Genomic DNA, 22,561 nt, shown 5'->3' with positions numbered 1-22,561 from the left:
GCTCCACGTCATTGCATCATGTATATCATAAACAAAAACAAAAGAAAATACAGAAATAAGGTCTTATATAACGGCTTAGCGGGCCAAATGACCCTGAATTTAGCGCTATTGTGGGGAACAACGTACTATTTATTAGCGTCATTCTCAATTTAGCATTACAAATGCATAGCACTAGCGGGAGAGCTTTTAAAGGCTACAGCGGGGTCGTCAGAGTGGAGCTAAGTCCTTTCTCGACCTTGTTTCGGAAACATCTCCATATATACAGAGGTGGCGTTGGCAGCTGCCGAGGCGGCTCATATGCTACCCGACCACGATGAGTTCGAAGACATCTTCAACGATGAAAACTAGGATATTACATAGTACATACATATATAGTATTTTCTCTTGCATGTTTTGTATGGATCTAGGATATCAATGATGAGATACTCGGATGTGGACGAGCAGATTTTAAGACTGACCGGTCAGTATCCACAGACACGTCCGAACGCGTATGCAAACCGTGGCTGTAAATTCTCTTAATAAATTTTTTTAAGGGATGCTTTAAATAAGTTGGTAAACGTTTTCAGTCAAAGCGTCGGCCTTTCGTCGGACCCATGGCCGGGTGACCATGTTACAATCGGTGGCCAAATTGGCTACAACCAGGTCTAAATTTTTACAACCGTTGTTTAAATTTGCTACATCACATATGACGTCGCGATTTTTGCTACGACAGATGTTTCACTTTGCTACGACTATCGACACGGCGAGCTGCATCCCCTCTTTCAACTGCTCCATGTCGAGTTTCAAGGCCTGCAGAGAGCTCGTCCATGGCGGGGGAGGAAGGGGCGATGAGGACCGGCGACCGACGAGAACCACATGGGGCACAAGCGGGGGCAACCCGCCAAGCCGACGAGCTGCTCCGGCCAGTATGAGCTCGAGGTCATCTCCCACAATGTAAACTAGATTAGTACGTAGTACGTAGGATTTCTTTTTGGCATCCCTTGTGTACATCTAAGGGATTAAATATGAGACTCGGATATGAACAAGTAGTTTTGGGGATTGACCGATGACTATCTGCGGATCCGCGGGCGTTTGAGGCAAGGCTCCCCTCTCCATTTCCAACCGACCTCGTCCTTTACCTTCAGCCACTAGATCACCACGAGGACCCTGCTTCCGCCGCCATGGTACGCAAGCGCCTACCTCCCGACGTCGACCTGGCCCCACCTCCTGACGTCGACCTGCCCCCACCTCCCGACGTCGACCTGCCCCCACCTCGGCAGCCCGTCACGGGCGGTCTGTCCGCCACCATGACCGCCGTCACGGGAGGATCAGTGCGGCCGGTGTGGGTGCTGTTGTCGCCGGTATCATGGACCGCGCAGCAACGGCAGAAACAGCGCGACGAGGAGGCTCTTCTCATGCTCACGCTCCCTCGTCTATAGTGCGCCGAGTCGGTGTACTTCCACGACCCCGACGAGGTGGAAAGCGTGCTGCTGGCGATCGCCGAGCTGGCCGTTACCTTGGGCACATCCAGGCAGCCAGTCGCCTCCTACCTCGCCGAAGCCATGTCGGCCCGCATCTTCAGCTCTTGCCTCGGCCTCTACGCGCCGCTCCTCCACGCCCTCCGCCATGGCGGCATGCCCACGATCAGGCCCAACTGGCTCAGCGCATCCATGGAGTCGCTCCAGATCACCAGGAAGCGGCTGTCCAACTTAGCCCTGGATCAGTCCTTCGAGTTCGAGTTCTGCCAGGTTGCGAACAAGGTCGGGAACCTTGACCCGGATAAGCACGCACGTGACGTGTTAGACAAGGCTTGCATAGGAGTAGTAGATAGCTGGTCTCGTTTCCCGACCTAGTTTCGGAATCATCTCTCTATATATGCAGCGGTCCTCATGCGCATGGAATCTTGATCGATCTATATCTCTCCTCTCTAACCTCTCTCTCCCCTAATCACCTCTCTAAACCTCTCCTTCCTAGTCGCCGGCCAGCTATGGCTACTCTTACCGTGCCAACAACGCCGGCGGCGCCCCATCAGCTCTCCCATCATCATGCGACCAGGTCGCCGTATCTGCACATGGCCCGGCCGCATCCGGCCGCCGGCACGACGTTCCAGCCGTCCCATCGCGTCGTTGCGCTGGTGAGTTGGAGCCGCCCTCCGATGGGTTGGTGCAAGCTGAATTTCGACGGATCGGTGAAGCGTGATGGATCTGGGCGTGCCACCATAGGAGGAGTGATCCGGAACAGCAGCGGGCAGGCCATACTGGCGTACGCGGAGAGGACGGAGCACGCGTGCGTGGGCGTGGTGGAAGCTAGGGCCCTGATGCGCGGTCTTGAGCTTGCGCTCGCCATGGGGTGCACTTCACTGGTGGTGGAGGGGGACGACCTGACACTGGTCAGGCTGCTGCGCGGGGAGTCCCGGCAAACGCGCATCCCGGCGGCGATGGAGGGTGAGATCGTGCAGCTGCTCGCCTGCTTCCGGATCTGTGAGGTGCAGCATGTTTATCGTGAGGGAAATCAGGTGGCGGACGCCCTCTGCCACGAGGCTTACCGGTGCCCTGGTGTCTGGAGGACGGCGGAGCGCCCGCTGCCGCTCACCGTTTGGGCCAAGGTGGAAGGTGACCGCCGTGGCGTCGTGTACAAGCGACTCCGACCGGCGTGATCGATCTGGACGACAGACAGACGGGCGGAAGTGATTCCGGAAAGGCATGGAGGAGGCACCGACGAAGCCATGCATGGTGATTCAACAAGAACAGGGCGGAAGGAAACTGGTCTCCATGGCAAGAACTGCAAAAGAGGCCAGCAAGTCAACTTAAGCTTTGAGCCACGGTGATTCTGCTTGAGCTAGTGCATGCTTGAAGTGACAGAGATGCTAGCTTGATGGAGCAGCGCAAAATCCCACGTCCTGCTTGTCCAACGAGATTGGATGAACACCCACGACGTCTCCGGATATCCCTTCGGTCACAGCTTCGATCGGAGTGATTCTGCTCGAGGAAATCACCGATCGGAGCAAATCACAGCTTCGATCGGACTGCAACTGCAAGAGGGATGTGGAGCTACATATCGCCGATGAAGAGCAGGCAAATCACCAGGAGCCGACGATGCAGCCAACCATGCTTCAAGTGACAGAGATGCTTGATGGAGCAGTCCAAAATCCCGACCTCTCGATATCCCTTCGTTCATCGGTTTACTTCAGTAGCTTCCGTGCTTGTCCAACAAATAAGTTGTTGTATGAAGAAGATTATGTAATGAAGTCATGTCATATTATAGCTGTCTATTATGGTTTGAAATGCCAAGATTGTATTTCAGGCACAACAAGTGGCCTCCCTAACTTCTGCATGTGCTATTTTTTTCTTAAATAATACACTTTTTTTTATTAAAAAACAGAAATAGTACGCTGTTTTGATTTTTTCCAAACATAATACAGCATCGGCATCACTTTAGCCGATTGGCTTCTGTAGGTCGTGCCTAAATCGATTGGAATCCTATAGGCTTTTGCCTAAGCCGATTAGGTTGCTGTAGGCTTCGATCAGGCCGACAGTCCTCTGGGCTTCAGGCTATACCTCCTGCAGTCGGTTTTAGGATGTCCAATTAGCACTAATTGGTTTCACCGTAATCAATTAGCTGCTATCGTCTTTGGCAAACTCGATAGGTGCATACAATCATATTTTGCACTGTAATTATGATTTTCTTGTGCAAAAATACCAGCTAGCTAATCTAATTGAGAAAAAGGATCAACTCTGAACCAGAATGACAAATTAAAAGACCCCCTGAGTACCAGCATGGAACCTGCCGCGACTAGACGAGGCGGCAACATTGTTTCCCGTGTATATGTCCGCCATAGTTTCCCTCTTCAAAGTTCCTGCGTAGCGTCACCGATTACTACCTATATCTCCCGTCATGGTTTTCCGTTTCGGTGTTCCCCCATTTTCTTCTCTTCTGAACATATGAAAAAACCTCCATACTAAGGTGGGTAAACAGTCCAGTGCAGTCTTGTAGTCTCATCAAGATGTTCGGTTATCCTTTTGATCATATTTTTCATCCTAGTATGTCTGAATGTCGTCTGCGTTTAGCCGACGATTTTAAGAGAGACGATGGAATAGTTTTATGGGATGAACTCATCAATAGTGACACCCTAGTGAATTAGTTCGGTCACGCACTAACTAGTTACGGATGGCCTCCAAGGACCTTTGAGAAGATATGGAAAGAACTTTTCAGGTTGCAAGAATGATGGAAGAAGCAAAAGCATAAGAGTGAATCATATCTAAAGTATGTAGCAGAACATACATACTTTTTTACGGAGCGATGACGAAGACGATATCTTCATGCCGAGCGCCAAGGCTAAGACTACCGCATCGTCGAAGGTCAAGAGTTCTGCATCATCGAAGGGCAAGAGTTATACATCGACGAAGGATGACGATGATGCCTTCATATAGTTTTTTAAGCTGTATTTTGTAAGTTCAGTTCTACCGTTTAATTCACATATAATTGTATTATTTGTTTGTATTCTCTTATTGTAGGAGCATTATGTTGTATCTAAATTGATGTTGTAGTTGTTGCACTATGTTGGATAATTCGTGTGTAGTATCAGAATTATCCCTGTTAAACTAACCGAGCATTAAGATAGAATAGGCATATGTCTCATACATAAGTAGATACTCATTTGTCTCCTACATAGAATAAACATATGTCTCATACATAATTAGATAATCATGTCTCTACTGATAGATAGAAGGGTCACTGACCATGTCTGCCATGGCGATCACGCGGTGTGTTAGGCGTACTCCGGTCGTACGTGTGGGGTACCCTAATGTTATGAGGAGGAATCTCGGACCCGTCCTAGTCATACTATGTATCCTGTGTTGCACGATGGTGGAGGAGTTGAATACATGTCCATCCAGTTGTTGTGTTGCGACATATAATCTTGTATGTTCTCCCCACCTTCCCGATCACTCCCCCACGCGGATCTGTACATAGACGCCTCCTGCTATCCTTAGGCTCATGCAGGAGGGAATATAAGTACTAAAGAAATATGTTGGTGCAATTGATATTGAAAAAGAATAAGTATGAAAAGATATACCGGTTGGTTGTGGTTGTAACATCAATCCCGATGTGGGACCCTGATGTTGTGGGTGTGGCTGAAACATCAATCCCGATGTGGGACCCTGATGTTGTGGGTGTGGCTGAAACATCAATCCCGATGTGGGACCCTGATGTTGTGGGTGTGGCTGAAACAGGAAGCGCGACGTGGGACCCTGATGTTGTGGGTGTGGCTGAAATAGGAAGCTCGACGTGGGATCTTGCTGCTGTGGGTGCTGCCACATCGAACTGTTGGGTTGTCCAGAAGGGGTGGCCTAGTCATCGGCTGCTATTCTACATGTGGACGCGACTGATGCCGGTGCATGGAGGGATGTGGTTGTTGTTGTTGCTGCCGGTGAACAACGTTGGATATGCGGGTGCGCGTGACAGATGCGTAGACAACTCGTATCTTCTGCATCATGCGCGTCACCTAGGGTTGGAGCTGAGGCCTAGGTATTAGAAGAGGTACAGAAGACAGTGAACGTCCAAAGTGGGTAATATCATCCTAAGATCGCGTGCCAACTCAGCATGAAATTGTCATGGTGATTATTAAGTATGCACGATAAAGTAGGTAACAACAAGATGCATTAGATAAAGACAATATATGTTGCCGAAACTGCCTGGAGACTACGGACAACAAAGCCATATGCATGGGGATATGAATCAAATCTGGTCAAAAGCACCCTATGCTTAGCCCTTCAAGCCTTGCCATAAGAAATTTTGTACTTCAACATGACGAAGACTTTTGTGTGCATAATCTTTACTTTCATCGATGTGCTCTCCACTATCTCAATGTAAAGCAACCGAGTAATAAGCATGGATGAAGGTTACTGTGATCTTGATGGATACTGGGAATCGAATAACACAAGTGTGATGAACTAAGTCACTGATCACCCAGGTTGTGCCATACTTAGGGAGGTATCCATGCACCCTGATGGGACAATGTATGTTCTTGCATATCATTGTCAAGTATTTCAAACTTGACACACCAGTTATGAAAACCCTTAGCATGGACATTGCCCATCTAATGATTGCATCCTTCAGATCTTCCTTTTTTGGGACACATAGCACCCGTCGCAATGTTGTTCTGGTGGTATTGCCAGGTACAATCATGGACATCATTCACAATCACTTCAAATGAGAAATCTTGATTCCATGATGCAAGATTAGGCACCTCCTCTGCGTTCTCTTCTTCATCTGACTCGTCGGAATCATCGGCATGACCATTATCACCATTTGTATCTTCATCTTCTATCTAGTTTTACATATGTCCATCTAACTTGTCAGCGTCTGCCTCACCATACTAATAACAGTCGGCATTTCCTCCTTCCACCTAACTACTCCGCCCCGATTCGTGACCATTAACTCCAACATTGGACACAAAATTTGAGATAGATAAATGCATCCCTTCACTTCTCTCGCCATGATTGCAGTGATACCTCTATGTACTGAAATTCACTCAGATTAGCTCCCATCTCATTTGTTCGGAGAGTACTAGACTGTAGTAAAAAAAAAGAAACATCACCACATTACAAAACTCTGTTGACCAAAAATAGTTTTCAACATGGACAACTATTAAGCAGAAGGACAAACTAAAAATATTCACACACCTTAATATTCGACATCTAAATATATTACAGAATATTGTGAGAGCAACTAAAAATATTCACACACCTTAATATTTGACATCTAAACGTATGACTGAATATTATCGAACAACTAAAAATATTCGCACACCTAAATATTTGACATCTAAATATATTACAAATTATTACCGGAGCAACTAAAAATATTCACACACCTAAATATTTGACATTTAAATATATTACGGAATATTACCGGACCAATTAAATATTTGCACACCTCAATATTTGACATCTAAATATATTTCATAGTATTACCGAACCAACTAAATAATTGCACAACGTGATATTTCACATCGAAACATATTACCTGATGCTACTGGAATAACTATGGCATATAAAATATCAATTGAATCTTACCCTTGAAGCATGAGAAGCACGACGAACGGCGGCCTTCAATCACCAGAGCCTTCACCACCACCACCACCACCAAAATGCTCACCACCACCACCAGCAGCTAAAAAACAGTGTTACTGCTAACCCTATTGCGAGTAGTGCTGGGCAACCCGCGCCACTGCTAATAATTAGTTGTAGCGACGTAGCAGTAGCGAAGACCCCCACGCTACTGGTACGGGTATAACCCGCACTACTGCTAGGCTTTTCCTGAGTAGTGTTAAACAAATCCAATGTTATTTGTATCCATTTGATTTGATATCAAATTATTGGAAAATATCTAAAATATTCTTGTTTCTTTTTGCCAATGAATTCATGAGTTTAGCTGTCCGAACTATGAAAGCCTGAACCAACCACCTCATCGGGTCTTCCATTTAGTTTTTTACATTGTGATTTTATATGGCATAAATGGAAGTATTTTATCACGAATTAGAGAGATTATTAAATTCAATAAAAGACTTCCTTTCGAACACATCCTACTACTAAGTTATAGCCATGTCTACAAATTGATCTTGAGTTTTATCATTTATGAGACTGGCTGTATCTCACGATTCAGTTTTTTCATTAGGAATTTCAACAGCTCAAAAATGTCATTGTTTCATTAGGCGCATGCTCAAAAATGTCAACGGACACCATTACTATCAGCTCAAATCTCGTTTTCCATTATATAATTAATGACCAAAATACCTATAGACCAGCATGTCATCTCTCCCTCAATCCCACTACCATAAAGTGTGGGTCCCACTTGATCCAAACATCGATCTTATTCTCTTTAAAATTAATCGCTTGCTTACTGCTTATAAGTGGGGTCCACACTTATCATTGTGAGATTAGAGAGATGACATGTGGGTATAGGGCTATTTTCATCATAACATGGTCAACAAGTTTGACCTAACAATAATGATGTCTAATGGCAATTTTTAGCAAACATCTAATGAATGATGATATTTTTTAGATATCTAAGCGCATTTTGAGCAAGTATCCCATAGAAGGATATCATTATGAACCAGTTGTAACTTTTAGTGGCAAAACTGAGTAATGGACACAACTAGCATAAACGATAAAAACTCATTTATCTTTGACCAATAAATAATTCAGTTATTACCAGTTAAGGAGGTAATTAAATTGGAGGTCATAATCTTTGGGGCACAATCAATTCCTACTTCTTTTGGGGAAAGACTTCCATGCCTGTAATTAGCTGGCCCTTCAAGATAAGGATGACACACACATGGCTATATAACGAGAAGAGAACAAAGCAGCGTCATCAGAACGGCCATCATTCTTACACTTGGCGAGTGAGGGTCTTGGGTAAGCCTTCATGCTTGTTTGGCCAGCATGGTCTCTGTATCACCGAAGCCTAACCCCCTCCCCCCCCACCCCCCCCCCCCCCCCCCCACCCCCTAATCACCACGTATAATAGCTGAATTTCATCATTTTAAACACGATGTTGCTTACGACACATAGCATGTGGTAGTCTAAACCCCCTTGGTATTTTGGCATTGTCATTTTATCCCAAGAGACTCATGCAGCCTTCCTCACTATTTTTACTTCCCCAGAGAAATTTCGTTGGCATCATGTCAATCTTTTGACACGAATATCTTGGTAATAAGTAAGAAATACATAGAGAATGTCGGGATAGCTTGATCAAGACCTCTATTCCCGCTGAGGCCATACACGTTCCTATCCAGCTTCTCACCTTCGCCCATAGCCTATCTTTGATATATTTGAAGGATCCGTACTTCGACCTCCCGACGTCGACGACGGCAATTTCAAGTACCTTTCTTATAAGGAATCGTTTGATCTGTTAATAATTCACTTTTATTCGCAGTCAAAGAATTAAATTAATTGGAGGTCAATCAATTCCTACTACTACTGTCAACAGATTTACTACCTTTGATCTGTTAATAATTCACTTTTATTCAGGTTGATTTCGAGAGAAACTTGCATGCATAATGAACCGGCCTTTCAAGATAAGGATGACGCATGCATGCATGGCTATATAGCGAGGTGGAATAGAAACAGAAGCGCCGCGGAGAACGGCAGATCCGTCGAAAATGGCAAGCATTTCTCTCGTTGTCATAATTTGCGTCTTGGGCTTCTTCGTGGCCGCCCCCTCCCAGGCGTCGCCCTCCGACCACAGCGACAACGACAACGACTTCCTCCGCTGCCTCTCGACGGACGTCCCCGGCCAGCTCGTGCAGGCGCCGAGCTCGCCGTCCTTCACGCCGCTGCTGGTGTCCTCCATCAGGAACGCCAGGTTGGTGGCGCCGGCCACGTCGAGGCCCCCGATCTGCATCGTGACCCCGACCAACGCGTCCCATGTCCAGGCCGCCGTGCGCTGCGGGCGCCGCCACGCCGTGCGCGTCCGCGTGCGCAGCGGCGGGCACGACTGCGAGGGCCTCTCGTACCGGTCGGGCAGCCCCAAGAGCGAGGCGTTCGCCGTCATCGACCTCGCCAACCTCCACGCCGTCACCGTCGACCCGCACGAGGCCACCGCGTGGGTCGATTCCGGGGCGGGGATCGGGGAGCTCTACTACCATGTCGCCACGGCTGCGCCTGGGCTGGGCTTCCCGGCTGGCGTGTGCCCGACCATCGGCGTGGGGGGCCACTTCAGCGGCGGCGGCATGGGCCTGATGATGCGCAAGCACGGTCTGTCCGCCGACAACGTGCTCGACGCCACCATGGTCGACGCCCAAGGGAACCTCCTGGCGGACAAGAAGGCCATGGGGGACGACCTCTTCTGGGCCATCCGCGGCGGCGGCGGCGGGAACTTCGGCATCGTGCTGTCCTGGAAGGTGAGGCTGGTGCCGGTCCCACCCACTGTGACCTTCTTCAAAGTGCCCAAGACCATGGAACAGGGCGCCGTGGACGCGGTCACCAAATGGCAAACGCTCGCGCCGGCGCTCCCCGACGACCTCAGCGTACGCGTCGTCGTGCAGAACCGTGAGGCCAACTTCCAGGCCCTGCACCTCGGCAACTGCAGCGCGGCGGTGGCCACGATGGGGAGCCGGTTCCCGGAGCTCGGGGTGACGACCGCCGACTGCAAGGAGATGAGCTGGCTGAACTACACGGCGTACATATTCTTCGGCGACGCCATCAACGCCAAGCCGCTGGAGGCGCTCCTCCTCAACCGGTCCATGCCCCTGGGTCGCTTCGTCAAGAACAAGTCCGACTACGTCAAGAAACCGCTCACCAAGGAGACGTGGGACAAGATCTTCCAATGGCCCAACGGCACCGCCACCGGGCAGCTCGTCATGGAGCCGCACGGCGGAATAATGGCCCGAATATCCGCCGACGGCATCCCGTTCCCGCACCGGAGCAGCGTGCTCTACAACATCCAGTACGTGGAGTTCTGGAACGGCACAGCCGCCGGAGGCGACGTTACGCCGAAATGGGTGGGGAGCCTGTACGAGTTCATGGCGCCGTTCGTGAGCAAGAACCCGAGGGGCGCTTACGTGAACTACCGGGACCTCGACATCGGCACGAACAAGGTGGTCGACGGCGTGACGAGCTATGAAAGTGGCAAGGTGTGGGGCGAGAGTTATTTCGGCCCGGAAAACTATAGGAGACTCGCCAAGATCAAGCGCACGGTGGACGCCGACGATTACTTCCGGAGCGAGCAGAGCATGCCACCACTTTCCTTGAGCCAGTAGTATACATGTGCAAAACAAAAACAAAACAATCATGTTTGATCGAATTGTAACTTCTAATAACTCTTATGAGCTAAAAAGATCATAACATGTGTCAACGTGAAGTCCCTAACTAATGATTTGATTTCCACACGATTTTGGTGCAATAGATATAACGTAACACAATGGAATTCAAAATCAATGAATCTCTAAGCATGATATTACAAGAAATTCTACATATACTAAGTCTTTTTATATGTCTTCGGAAGGAAAACAATTGGTAAGCATGTCTTTTTTTAGTAACTAGGAGAGGAAGAGAGGGAGGGGGAGAAAGAGATGTGAATTAAGATATTGAGGGATATCATCGCTAGTAAACCAGAGAAGAGGGAGTATGTGAAACATATATAAAGGAACATTGATCTTTGACTCTCATTACGGACGTGTGTTTTGCATATTCGTTTTTTTTTTCTGAAATCGGAGGCATGAGATTTGCCTCACGCGTTAATTAAGAATAGAATAGTGTTTGTTACAATCTACCCTTATTACGATATAAACGATTACTCTCCCAATAGAAGAACCCCTAGGTTTTTGGCATCCGCGGTAACCCAAAGTTGCACCTTCATAAAAGGAAAAAGTCCAAAACAAACCTTAAAGTTATAGACGAAAGCTAAATTAAACCCTAAACTTTGAATCCCTGAAATTGGCACTCGGAACTTGTAATCCCGGTCTATTTTGAACCCTAGGCCCGTTTGGCACACCGGGATTCTGGCAATACCACAATCCCGACCGGGATAACCTGCTAGGCTGCTACTCTTATAGAAAAAAATTGGACCGGCCCACTAACAAAAAATATTACGAAGTTTAAAAAAAGTTCACGCATTTTTAAAATTGTTCAGAAGTTAAAAATATTTATGTTTTCTATTTTTGTCACAAATTCTATGTCTTTTTTGTTTCAAAAAAATGTTTGGATTTTTTTAATTCTATTCCTATTTTTAGTTCTATTTGTATTTTTAATTATATTCGTATTTTTAATTCTATTCATATTTTTAATTCTATTCGTATTTTTCATTCTATTCTTATTGGTCCAACATGCATTTTATAAATTTGTAGGAGCATAATCCTAGCCCCAAACATTCAACGTTTATTGTTATTTATACCTCAAAAATATATATATGAATTTTATAAAATGTTTATTGTTATTTATAAAATATAGAATATTTATTTAGAAAATATTACCATGTATTTTTTTGTAAGATGTACTTTTAAAATGTACATAATGTGTTAAAAATATTGGAAGTTTATCAAAAAATATACATATATGTGTTAAAAAATATATTGGATACTGAAAAAAATATACACATGTGGAAAAGCAAAAAAAAAACTAGAGCAGAGGGTGCGCGCGTGTACAACTGCGCTAATGGGCCTGGCCTAATTCAGCAAATCCCGGCTAAGTTCTGTCAAGGTTTAAAATAGACCAGGATTAGTGAGTTCGTTGTGCCGATTTCAGGGATTCAAAGTTCAGGGTTTGATTTAGCTTTCGTCTATAACTATAAGGTTTGTTTTGAACTTTTTCATTCATAAAATTGAAGGGCTTACTTTCTTGTATGCTCGTGCACATATTTGATCATATTTTTGCCTAACACATATTGTGGACATCCACACTTAGGAAATAACAGAGCATAAAGGAAAAAAAAAAGGAAACACTTGTCTACTCCCTCCGTTCCTAAATATAAGTCTTTTAAGCAATTTCACTAAGAGACTACATACAAAACAAAATGAGTGAATCTACAATCTAAAATATGTCTATATACATCCGTATGTAGTCCTTTAATGAAATCTCTAAAAAGACTTAAATTATGAAACGGAGGGAGTACAAAAGAAAAGAAACAAGAGGAAAGAGAAGAAAACGAAAAAAGTGTTTGCCAAGTGCAACAAAAAGACACTCGACAAAGAATGTGAGAAATAAAATTAAAGATCTCAACAAAGATTTCATTGCCCATTGCAAAAAAGATATATATCTCCATAAAGATATCCTTGGTGGAGAGAAAACTCTGCAAAGGACCTGTTTGTCTATTCCCCGAAAAATGCACTCGACAAACCAACATTTTTTTTAGAAAAGGAGGTTAAGACCCTGTGCATCAATCGATGCATACAGCCATCTTTATTACTTATTCAACAAAGGTCTGACAAGAACATACATCAAACCACCCGAAGCCCCCTCTCACACCTACAAACCATGATAATGTGGAGTGCTCTCACTCCCCATATCTAAATCCGGTGTCGTCTTCGATCCATCCACATGACGTATCAGAACTCACAGCCGGTGCAGCAGACCTAAAGCGTACATCACATGCACACGTTTTAGAAGTCATCATCATCATCAAACCGTTGAACCATCTTCAGGAGAGAGATCCGCATAATCCTTGCCAGTCCGACCATCCGTCGACGCCACCACAACGCCCAACGGCACCACCTCCCTGCCCTCATCAATCCAGACGCAAAGACTCAGTAAGATCTGTCGTGCGTAGCACCTGCCGACCAGGCATGACAAAGCGTAGCACCTGTCGGCCAGGCATGACCTGACATCACCAACGAAGCTTCGTGCAGAACAAAGACACTCCACCTCCTGCCTCCGTCTTCCAGCGCTGCTCCACAAACGATGCTACATAGAGAGGAACGACACCGCAATGCCGCCATCGTCCGATCTGGAAAACCAGATCCTAGGGTTTCCCCCGGAGCAGCACGAGTGGATCAACAGTAGTTACAAAACGAAGCCTTCATCAAGGTAACGACGCAGAAAGCCGCCATCGTCCGCCGTCGGCTCGGTTTTCACCGGCAACCATGTCTCCCCACCATCAGGCCCGTCATCCCCGGCGGAGGGGACGCCGCGACCATCATGGTCCCGGGTTAGCCGTCGTCGTCGACACCGCCAAGACCGTATTAGATCCGGCCAGCAAGCAACAAGAGAAGCCACCTGGAACCGGTCGCTGGCGCGATGGATCGGACCGGATCGGCTACCACCGCTAACAGGAGGACGTCCAGCAGTACCAGGCGACGCCACGCGCCACCGGCGGGAGCCGCCGTCCAGGCCCTAGATCCCCGCCACCACCGGGAGCCGCCGCCCCGGGAGCCGAAGCCGCCGCCGTCCAGGCGCTAGATCCCCGCCGCCCCAGGAACCGCCGCCGTCCAGGTGCTAGATCCCGGCCGTCACCTTCATCAAGGCCACATGCCAGTGCCGTGGCGCCCTCTGGCAGCGGCAGAGGGGAGGGAGAGAGAGGGGGGGAATGCGGCGGTGACGCTAGGGTTGCCCCCGAGTCGCCAGGGAGGGGGCTACGCGGGGGGGGGGGGGGGGGGGGGGGTTGGGGGGAGGGAGGCCATAAAGGGCCGGTCATAGGGAATAGTATCATGTACTAATATGTATGATACTAGTGTATGATAATACACTTGTAGTGCATATTATCATACATTGGTGTTATAAGATGGTTCATTTAATTAGTGTCATACATGACACATGAGGCATATCATTTAGGCCCTGTTTGAAACCATAATAGATTATAATAATCTAGATTATGAAGGTAGATTATATAATTTGATTTATAAAAATAATCTATATGGGCACGTCTGAAAGCTGTATTACATAAACTGTAATCCAGGTTTTACATAGCACCTGCCGACCAGGCATGACAAAGCGTAGCACCTGTCGGCCAGGCAGGACCTGACATCACCAACGAAGCTTCGTGCAGAACAAAGACACTCCACCTCCTGCCTCCGTCTTCCAGCGCTGCTCCACAAACGATGCTCCATAGAGAGGAACGACACCGCAATGCCGCCATCGTCCGATCTGGAAAACCAGATACTAGGGTTTCCCTCGGAGCAGCACGAGTGGATCAACAGTAGTTACAAAACGAAGCCTTCATCAAGGTAACGGCGCAGAAAGCCGCCATCGTGCGCCGTCGGCTCGGTTTTCACCGGCAACCATGTCTCCCCACCATCAGGCCCGTCATCCCCGGCGGAGGGGACGCCGCCACCATCATGGTCCCGGGTTAGCCGTCGTCGTCGGCACCGCCAAGACCGGATTAGATCCGGCCAGCAAGCACCAGGAGAAGGTACCTGGAACCGGTTGCTGGCGCGGTGGATCGGGCCGGATCGGCTACCACCGCTAACAGGAGGACGTCCAGCAGTACCAGGCGACGCCGCGTGCCACCGACGGGAGCCGCCGCCCCGGGAGCCGCCGCCGTCCAGGCCCTAGATCCCCGCCACCACCGGGAGCCGCCGCCGTCGAGGCGCTAGATCCCCGCCGCCCCGGGAACCGTCGCCGTCGAGGTGCTAGATCCCCTCCGTCACCTTCACCAAGGCCACACGCCAGTGCCGTGGCGCCCTCTGGCAGCGGCGGAGGGGAGGGAGAGAGGGGGGGATGCGGCGGCGACGCTAGGGTTGCCCCCGAGTCGCCAGGGAGGGGGCGACGCGGAGGGGGGGGGGGAGGGCGGCCATAAAAGGCTGGTCATAGGGAATAGTATCATATACTAATATGTATGATACTAGTGTATGATAATACACTTATAGTGCATATTATCATACATTGGTATTATAAGATGGTTCATTTAATTAGTGTCATACATGACACATGAGGCATATCATTTAGGCCCTGTTTGGAACCATAATAGATTATAATAATCTAGATTATGAAGGTAGATTATATAATTTGATTTATAAAAATAATCTATATGGGCACGTTTGGAAGCTGTATTACATAAACTGTAATCCAGGTTTTACATTGCATAACGACTTGTCTGCCTTTTTTTTTAAGAAAGAGGAGGGTGGCGGTGGCAGGAATGTAATTATCTCCAACTTTACAAGGCTAAGGGTCATTAGCAATCCATAATCTGATTTTAGCTGGGGTAGAGTAGATTGTGAGTTTTTAATAATCCGTCCATCTAGTTTTTATAATCTATACCATAATCTATCCTGTTTGGAGACAAAATAAATTATAAAAACTAAATTATACTCCCTCTGTTTCAAAATATAAGACCTTTTAGAGATTACACTACGAGACTACATACGGAGCAAAATGAGTGAATCTACATTCTAAAATATATCTATGTACATCTGTATGTAGTTCATAGTGCAATATCTAAAAGGTCTTATATTTTAAAACGGAGGGAGTATAATCTAAGTGGTTCCAAACAGGGCCTTAATATGATACGTTGTTATGGTATGATATGGTATCATGGTATGATAGTTGTACCTTTCTTTTTTCATTTAACTTTATGCCATCAAATTAAATTAACTAGTTGGCATTCATGATATATATTTTTTTCCGAGGGAGCATCCACGATACTAATTACGATGCTTCCATTGCAGACAGCCTAAAAATCTAATTGATCAGTTGTATTCATGAATGTTGATAACCTCTCTTAGCCCATCGGAGTTATTAGCAGTCAAAATATGATCAAACGCGCCTGATTTGCACAATTTGACACCTAGTTTTCATCCTCATAAGCTCATTCCCTGATCAATAGAAGTGGCGGCACACTCTGCTCGTTCCGGAAGTAGTCGCTAGCATCCACCTTGTGCTTGATCTTGGTGAGTCTCTTAAAGTTTGCAGGGCCGAAATACCTCTCGCCCCACACCTTGCCACTCTCGTAGCTCGTCACGCCCCCGACCACCGTGTTCACGCCGATGTCGAGGTCCCGGTAGTTCACGTAGGCACCCCTAGGCTTCTTGCTCACGTACGGCGCCATGAAGTCGTACAGGCCGTGGAGCCAGTTCGGCATGCCCGCCGCCCCGGTGCCGTTCCAGAACTCGACGTACTGGACGTTGTAGAGCACGCCGCTCCGGTACGGGAACGGCGTGTCGGCGGCGGCGATGCGGCTCATCATTCCGCCGTGCGGCTCGAGGATGAGCTGCCCCACCGCCCCGCCATCGGGCCAAAGGAAGATTTTCTCCCATGTGTCCCTGGTGAGGGCTTTCTTGACGTAGTCCGACTTGTTCTTGACGAAGGGGCCAATGGTCATGGACCGGTTGAGAAGGAGCTCCTCCAGCGGCTTGTTGTTGCTGGCATTGCCGAAGTATAGGTACGCCTTGTTCTGCAGCCAGCTCATTTCGAGGCAGTCATCGAGGGTTAATCCGAGCTCCGGGAACCGGCTGTGCATCGTCGCCACCACCGCGCTGCAGTTGCCGAGGTGCAGGGACTGGAAGCTGGCCTGACGCTTTTGGACGACCACACGTACGCTCAGGTCGTCGGGGAGCGCCGGCGCGATGGTTTGCCATTTGGTCACCGCGTCGACCGCGCCCTGGTCTATGGTCTTGGTGACATCGAAGAAGGCAACCGTGGGTGGGACCGGCACGAGCCTCAGCTTCCAAGACAGCACGATGCCGAAGTTCCCGCCGCCGCCGCCGCGGATGGCCCAGAAGAGGTCGTCCCCCATGGCCTTCTTGTCCTCCAGGAGGTTCCCGTCGGCGTCGACCATGGTGGCGTCGAGCACGTTGTCAGCGGATAGGCCGTGCTTGCGCATCATCAGGCCCATGCCGCCGCCGCTGATGAGGCCCCCCACGCCGACGGTCGGGCACACGCCAGCCGGGAAACCCAGCCCGGGCTCCGCCGTAGCGACGCGGTAGTAGAGCTCCCCGAGCGTGGTCCCGGAGTCGACCCAGGCGGTGGCCGCGCGCGCGTCCACGCGCACGCCGTTGAGCTTGGCGAGGTCGATCACCGCGAACTTTTCGCGGCTGGGACGGCCCGGCATGTACGAGAGGCCCTCGTTGTCGTGCCCGCCGCTGCGCACGCGGACGCGCACCCTGTGGCGGCGCCCGCAGCACACTGCGTCCTGGACGTGCGACGCGTTGGTGGGCGTGACGATGCAGAGCGGGGGGCTCGCCGTCGCCGGCGCCACCAGCCGCGCGTTCCTGATGGACGACACGAGGAGCGGCTTGAAGGAGGGCGAGCTGGGCGTCAGCACGAGCTGGCTGGGGATTTTCCTCGAGAGGCACCGGAAGTAGTCGCTGTGGTTGGATTTGGAGGACGTTGCCAGGGATTGGGAGAAACCCAAGATGCAAATTGTGAGCACGAGCGCTACCCGCGCCATTTTCGTCGTCCACTAACACCGATCGTGTTGTTCTGCAACTTTACCTCCTTTTATTTATAGTCCATTGTGCATTAAATCATGGCTAAACTTTTTAGATGGTCATCCTTATCTTGAATGGCTAGTAACTTCCATACATGAAATATGCCTGCCTTTCTTGGCCGGTGTTTGATTATTCTCTCCCCAAATCAAGAAGGAAGTAAATGTTGCATGGGTCTCATTCGGCTGCAAACATAAGGCCACTAAATTAATTATCAACTAATTAATCGAGGCCTTAGAGCATCTCCAACAGCCGCGCCAAAAAACACGTCCGCGCGCTAAAATAAAGTTCGCGCTCCAGTGGTCGCGGCAATTTCGCGCGCGGGGAAACGCTTGGTCACGCGAGAAAAGGCGGGCGGGCACGCGGCGTCCAACGTGCCTATAAAACGCAGCACTCGCCGCGCGCACTTTCACCGAGTCTCAGCGCCCATGTCCCGCCACGCTCCCTCCCTCGCATTGCCACGCGCCCCTCTGCCTCCTTTCTCTCCACGCCGCCGCCCCGCCAACATGCCGCCACGCCGTCATGGAACTTTTGGGTACCGCGGCGTCCGCGCGCGCCCCTCGGGCACGTTCTACTCCGAGATCCGATCCGGCGAGATGCGCCTTGGTCTCGGCACGTTCGACACCGCCGAGGAAGCCACCGCGCGTACGACGCGACGGCGTGGTGCCTGAACAGACCTTGAAGGGAGATGAACTTCCCCGAGGTGATGACGATGGAGTATCGCAGAACCTTGCGCCTCGTCCACGAGTAGTCACCGACGAGCACCGTCGTCGGAACCGGAGGAGGGAACGTCGTCTCCGCATTGCTGAGATGAACGAGTATGCCATGAAGGCATGGCGCCGACAGCTCCCGCAGGACGTCCTCGACGAGCGCCAGTTCTTCGTGCAAAGGAGGGTGGAGAGGGCGGAGCAAGCCGCCTATCGTGCAAATAGGCATACGCGGAAGCAAGTCGCACTCTTTCAGATGGAGCTGAAGGAAGCGTCGACTTGGTCCTCCTCCGACGAACGCTGGTGTGATGCCTTCACCACGACGGAGGAAACGGACACCAGCGCGTCGGAGTCCGATGACGACGATGAGTAGTTTTTTATCGGCTTTTTTATCTATGCTATGCTATGTAGTTTTTTAAACTATCTAGACTATATACGTAAATATGTTTTATTATGTATCGTTTTTATCCTATGTGATGAAAAATGTGCTTAATTTGCCCCGCAAGCGCCTCATTTTTAGCCGTCCGCTGGAGTGCTGCACACGTGCCTAATTTTTGGGCTTCCGTTGTAGCCAGCACTCGACGCCGTGCTAAATTTTAGAATGGGCGCGCTGTAAACAGGGTATTTTGTGTGCGCCGGGTTGGACGGCCGTGTGACATGCTCTTAATTTGGTCAAAGAATGTATTTTACTACACATAGACATAACTCTAATAGAGTACTCTCTCTATCACGGTTTAGAAGGTATGCTTAAAATTCTCTAAAACCTTGGTGATTATTGATTGGTTGTGAGATAAGTTAAGATATAGCATTCACACTATGCATGCATATAGAACTATTATAACGAAGTACTAATTAGCTGTTGGAGTAAATGTTATGCGTCCTAAACTTTGAGTATTGTAAAAATGCATGTAAATTTAACTATGCCTTTTAAACTATGACGGAGGAAGTACAGTAAGTTATTGGTTATGTGCTAAAAAGGAAGGACTTTTATAATCTTACTTTTTTTCCAGGAAAAGGACAAGCACCATATGTTAAATAAAATCACCCTTACAAGGAGTTTGTTATAAGAATAACAAATTACGGTCAAGTCCTTGCAAAAATATGCATCCTCTGGTGGCACACCATGAGCAAAGCTCGTTGTTGTCTGTCGGCCTTCGACACACCTGAGCAATCTTTTTGATACCCAAGGGCTCGTTGAAGCAACAGTTTGGGAGTCATCGACCGTATATGAACTCGTCGAAACTCCTTGATTACGAATGAAAACGCGAGGCACAATTTTCTTTTTCCATCCATTCCCACTTTCAAATCTCTTCCGTCCGTGACACATCTCAACTGCAGCAGAAGCCCACACCCCCGACCTCTTGGAGGCACCGTACAAGAACTCCTGGCTCGGATCTAGCTGCATGTAGACGATAGTGATTTTGGGATCAGCTGAGACCGGGCTTAGAATAGGATTTTCGCAATGCTAGATAAATCACTACACAAGATAAGTGCAATCTGAACTTCTTCAGTTTTACGGTAAACTACCGATCGATGATGTTGACCAAACAGGATTCCCGCATTTAGAAATGTTGTTCTGTTATGAGGATGAACAACAAGAAGCCTCATGACGCCTGAAGAACGGTAGGACACAAGCGGAGGACTTGCCGATGGCTAAAATGTGGATGTTGGTTGCTCCCACACACAATTTGCCACACCATCAGCAGTATAACGCCACGCCATTGCAACCTCCGATGACCGCGGGCTTCAATCAACAGCTCAACGACCTAGGTTACTGACATCTTTTGATGAATTCTAGATATTGTTTGGCGGGTTGACACATGTGTCTAATCTATATAATCTCCTGGACTCCACAAATTGAATCAAAAATCAGAAAACGCATTATAAACTGCTTTGCTACCTCGCAGAAGATTGATTTTCTAAGTCTTACTTAGTCCGACGCAAGTTGTTAACAAGGTGAGTTATTTCCACTGAATAATGGGCTTTGATTTGGTTTTCTCCAAATCTCACATGAACCAAACGAAAGTGAAGATGACGGAGTACTATCATACAAGAATAATGCAAATGACACCCATGAAGAAGGATACATATATAAAGAGCTGTTGCATGCTAGCCAGAGTACATCATTTTGGCATGTTGCGATCATCCATTACACACTGAGTCAATTTATACAGGAATCTTACCAGCCTGAAAATCAAAAGCACGGGATGCATGCGTGAAGATGTAGGCCATCTAAATTGTTTTCGCATCACAATCCACATTATGCTGGCTGGGGCCCTTGTAAATTTGTACTTATGAACGAATTGTACCGAATAATAGGCATCCATGCAAGGAATGCATGAAGCAAAGCATCAAACAAATAGTAAATAGCAGATTTCAGATTCGGTGTAGCTTCTAACGAGAAAGGCGCGGGCGCGTCAGTCATGTCGGAACAAACGATCGTAATTCACCCCAAATAAATCACAAATCCGGACGAACACTAGATCCCATCCTCTCTCTCTCCCTCCCTTTCTCCCTCACTCCCTCCCTCTCTCTCTCTCTCTCTAGTCCCCTTCCGATCTATGGCAAGCGACGACGACAGTGCTGCTTTCTATGGCGGAACCATAATTTCTGCTTGGGCACCCGTAGCATGGTGACACATTGTAGGCGCCGACATGGACAAGGAAGACCGAATCCGCGGCACGGGCCACACGGCACGAGCGGTAGCGGGCAAAGGAGATTGCGGCGGCGGGTGGGCCACTCAGCAATCCACCAGGCAAGCACATGCCCATGGATCCAGAGGATGCAATACTCGCGTTGGTTCTCCGAGGCACTTAGGTTGTAGTAGTTCTACGATGACCGTAAGCACATACTATAAGATGTTATCCTTCGTTCCACTTTATACTCTTGTCACACAGAACCACTACGGCACCTTTTGAAAGAACCAATGCTAGATAAATCACTACACGCAGCGGTAAGCGTGATATGAATTGTTTCTTCACTTTTATGGCAAACTATTGGTTGATAATCTCGAAGAAACAGAGTTCCAACATTAAGAATTAATGGTTGTTCTGTTCCAAGGATGAACACAAAAAAATTCTTGTGACGGACGAAGAATACTAATACGCGTGCAGGGAGGTTCGCGATGACTGAAATGTGGACGTCGGTTGCTCCCGCACACTCCTTGATGTTAGGAATAAGCCGTGATCGGAGGCGACGGGCGTGTGTGCGCTTGGTGCGGTCCGAACACGGGCATGCCCGTGCTCTAGTGCGGTCCGCGTGAGTACGTGTGTGCGTGCGTGCGTACGGGTATGTGTGAGTTCACACAATAGGCGTAGGGGCGATCACGTCCATGCACGAGACCCAGCCGCGATGTGCGCGTGCGTGCATGTGCGTGTGTGCGCGTGCGTGTGCGTGCGCGTCGGGCGCGCGAGCTGCGGAGTGTGGGGCGTGGTGAACGTGGGAGTAGGGGGCGTTGGAGCGCGGCATGGGTTGTCCGTGCACCCGCGTATAAGACCTTCTCCCCCCTGTGTATTGCGGCAGGGCGATTGAGTGCGTGCTCGTGGTGAAAAATACTCCCTCCGTTTCGAAATATAAGTCTTTTTAAATTTTTTACTAAATGGCTACATACGAAGCAAAATGAATGAATCTATACTCTAAAGTATGTCTATATACATCCGTATGTAGTGCCTCTAGTGAAACCTCTTAAAAGACTTATATTTAGGAACGGAGGGAGTAGAAAAGGTCGTTCGAGCGACAGGGTGTTTATGCGTCCAGAAAATCACCGTGTTCGTTTTCCACCTCTTCTTCCTTGTCTCCATTTTTGTCGCTAACATTTGATATCAGAGCCACTTGGAGGTGTGATCGCCGGAGGCCATGGCACTGGTCTAGTACGGTGGTGGCGGCAGATCGATGTCGATGCAGACCCCGCCGCTGACAACGACTAACTACACCTCCTGGGCGATCAAGCTGGAGGCGATCCTTGATGCCCAGGGGCTGTGGGGCATGGTGGAGCCGGTGGAAGGTGTGGCGGCGGACG

The 22,561-nt window shown here is 48.6% G+C and overlaps 2 protein-coding genes across 2 annotated transcripts; one reads left to right on the top strand and one right to left on the bottom strand.

Annotated features, from left to right (window-relative positions):
• Positions 1-9,044: 9,044 nt before the first annotated feature.
• On the top strand, positions 9,045-10,864 carry LOC123429210 (berberine bridge enzyme-like Cyn d 4). The gene has a single exon (XM_045113264.1). The coding sequence runs from the start codon at positions 9,143-9,145 to the stop codon at positions 10,739-10,741; it is 1,599 nt and encodes a 532-aa protein (XP_044969199.1). The 5' UTR covers positions 9,045-9,142; the 3' UTR covers positions 10,742-10,864.
• Positions 10,865-16,088: 5,224 nt separating this feature from the next.
• LOC123429209 (berberine bridge enzyme-like Cyn d 4) lies at positions 16,089-17,820 on the bottom strand. Its single transcript, XM_045113263.1, has one exon. The coding sequence runs from the start codon at positions 17,797-17,799 to the stop codon at positions 16,219-16,221; it is 1,581 nt and encodes a 526-aa protein (XP_044969198.1). The 5' UTR covers positions 17,800-17,820; the 3' UTR covers positions 16,089-16,218.
• Between the last annotated feature and the right edge of the window lie 4,741 nt (positions 17,821-22,561).

Source organism: Hordeum vulgare, chromosome 2H (assembly GCF_904849725.1).
Source record: "Hordeum vulgare subsp. vulgare chromosome 2H, MorexV3_pseudomolecules_assembly, whole genome shotgun sequence".
NCBI lineage: Eukaryota > Viridiplantae > Streptophyta > Magnoliopsida > Poales > Poaceae > Hordeum > Hordeum vulgare.
Note: the sequence above shows the minus strand (reverse complement) of the source record. Positions and strands in the feature narration are given on the sequence as shown.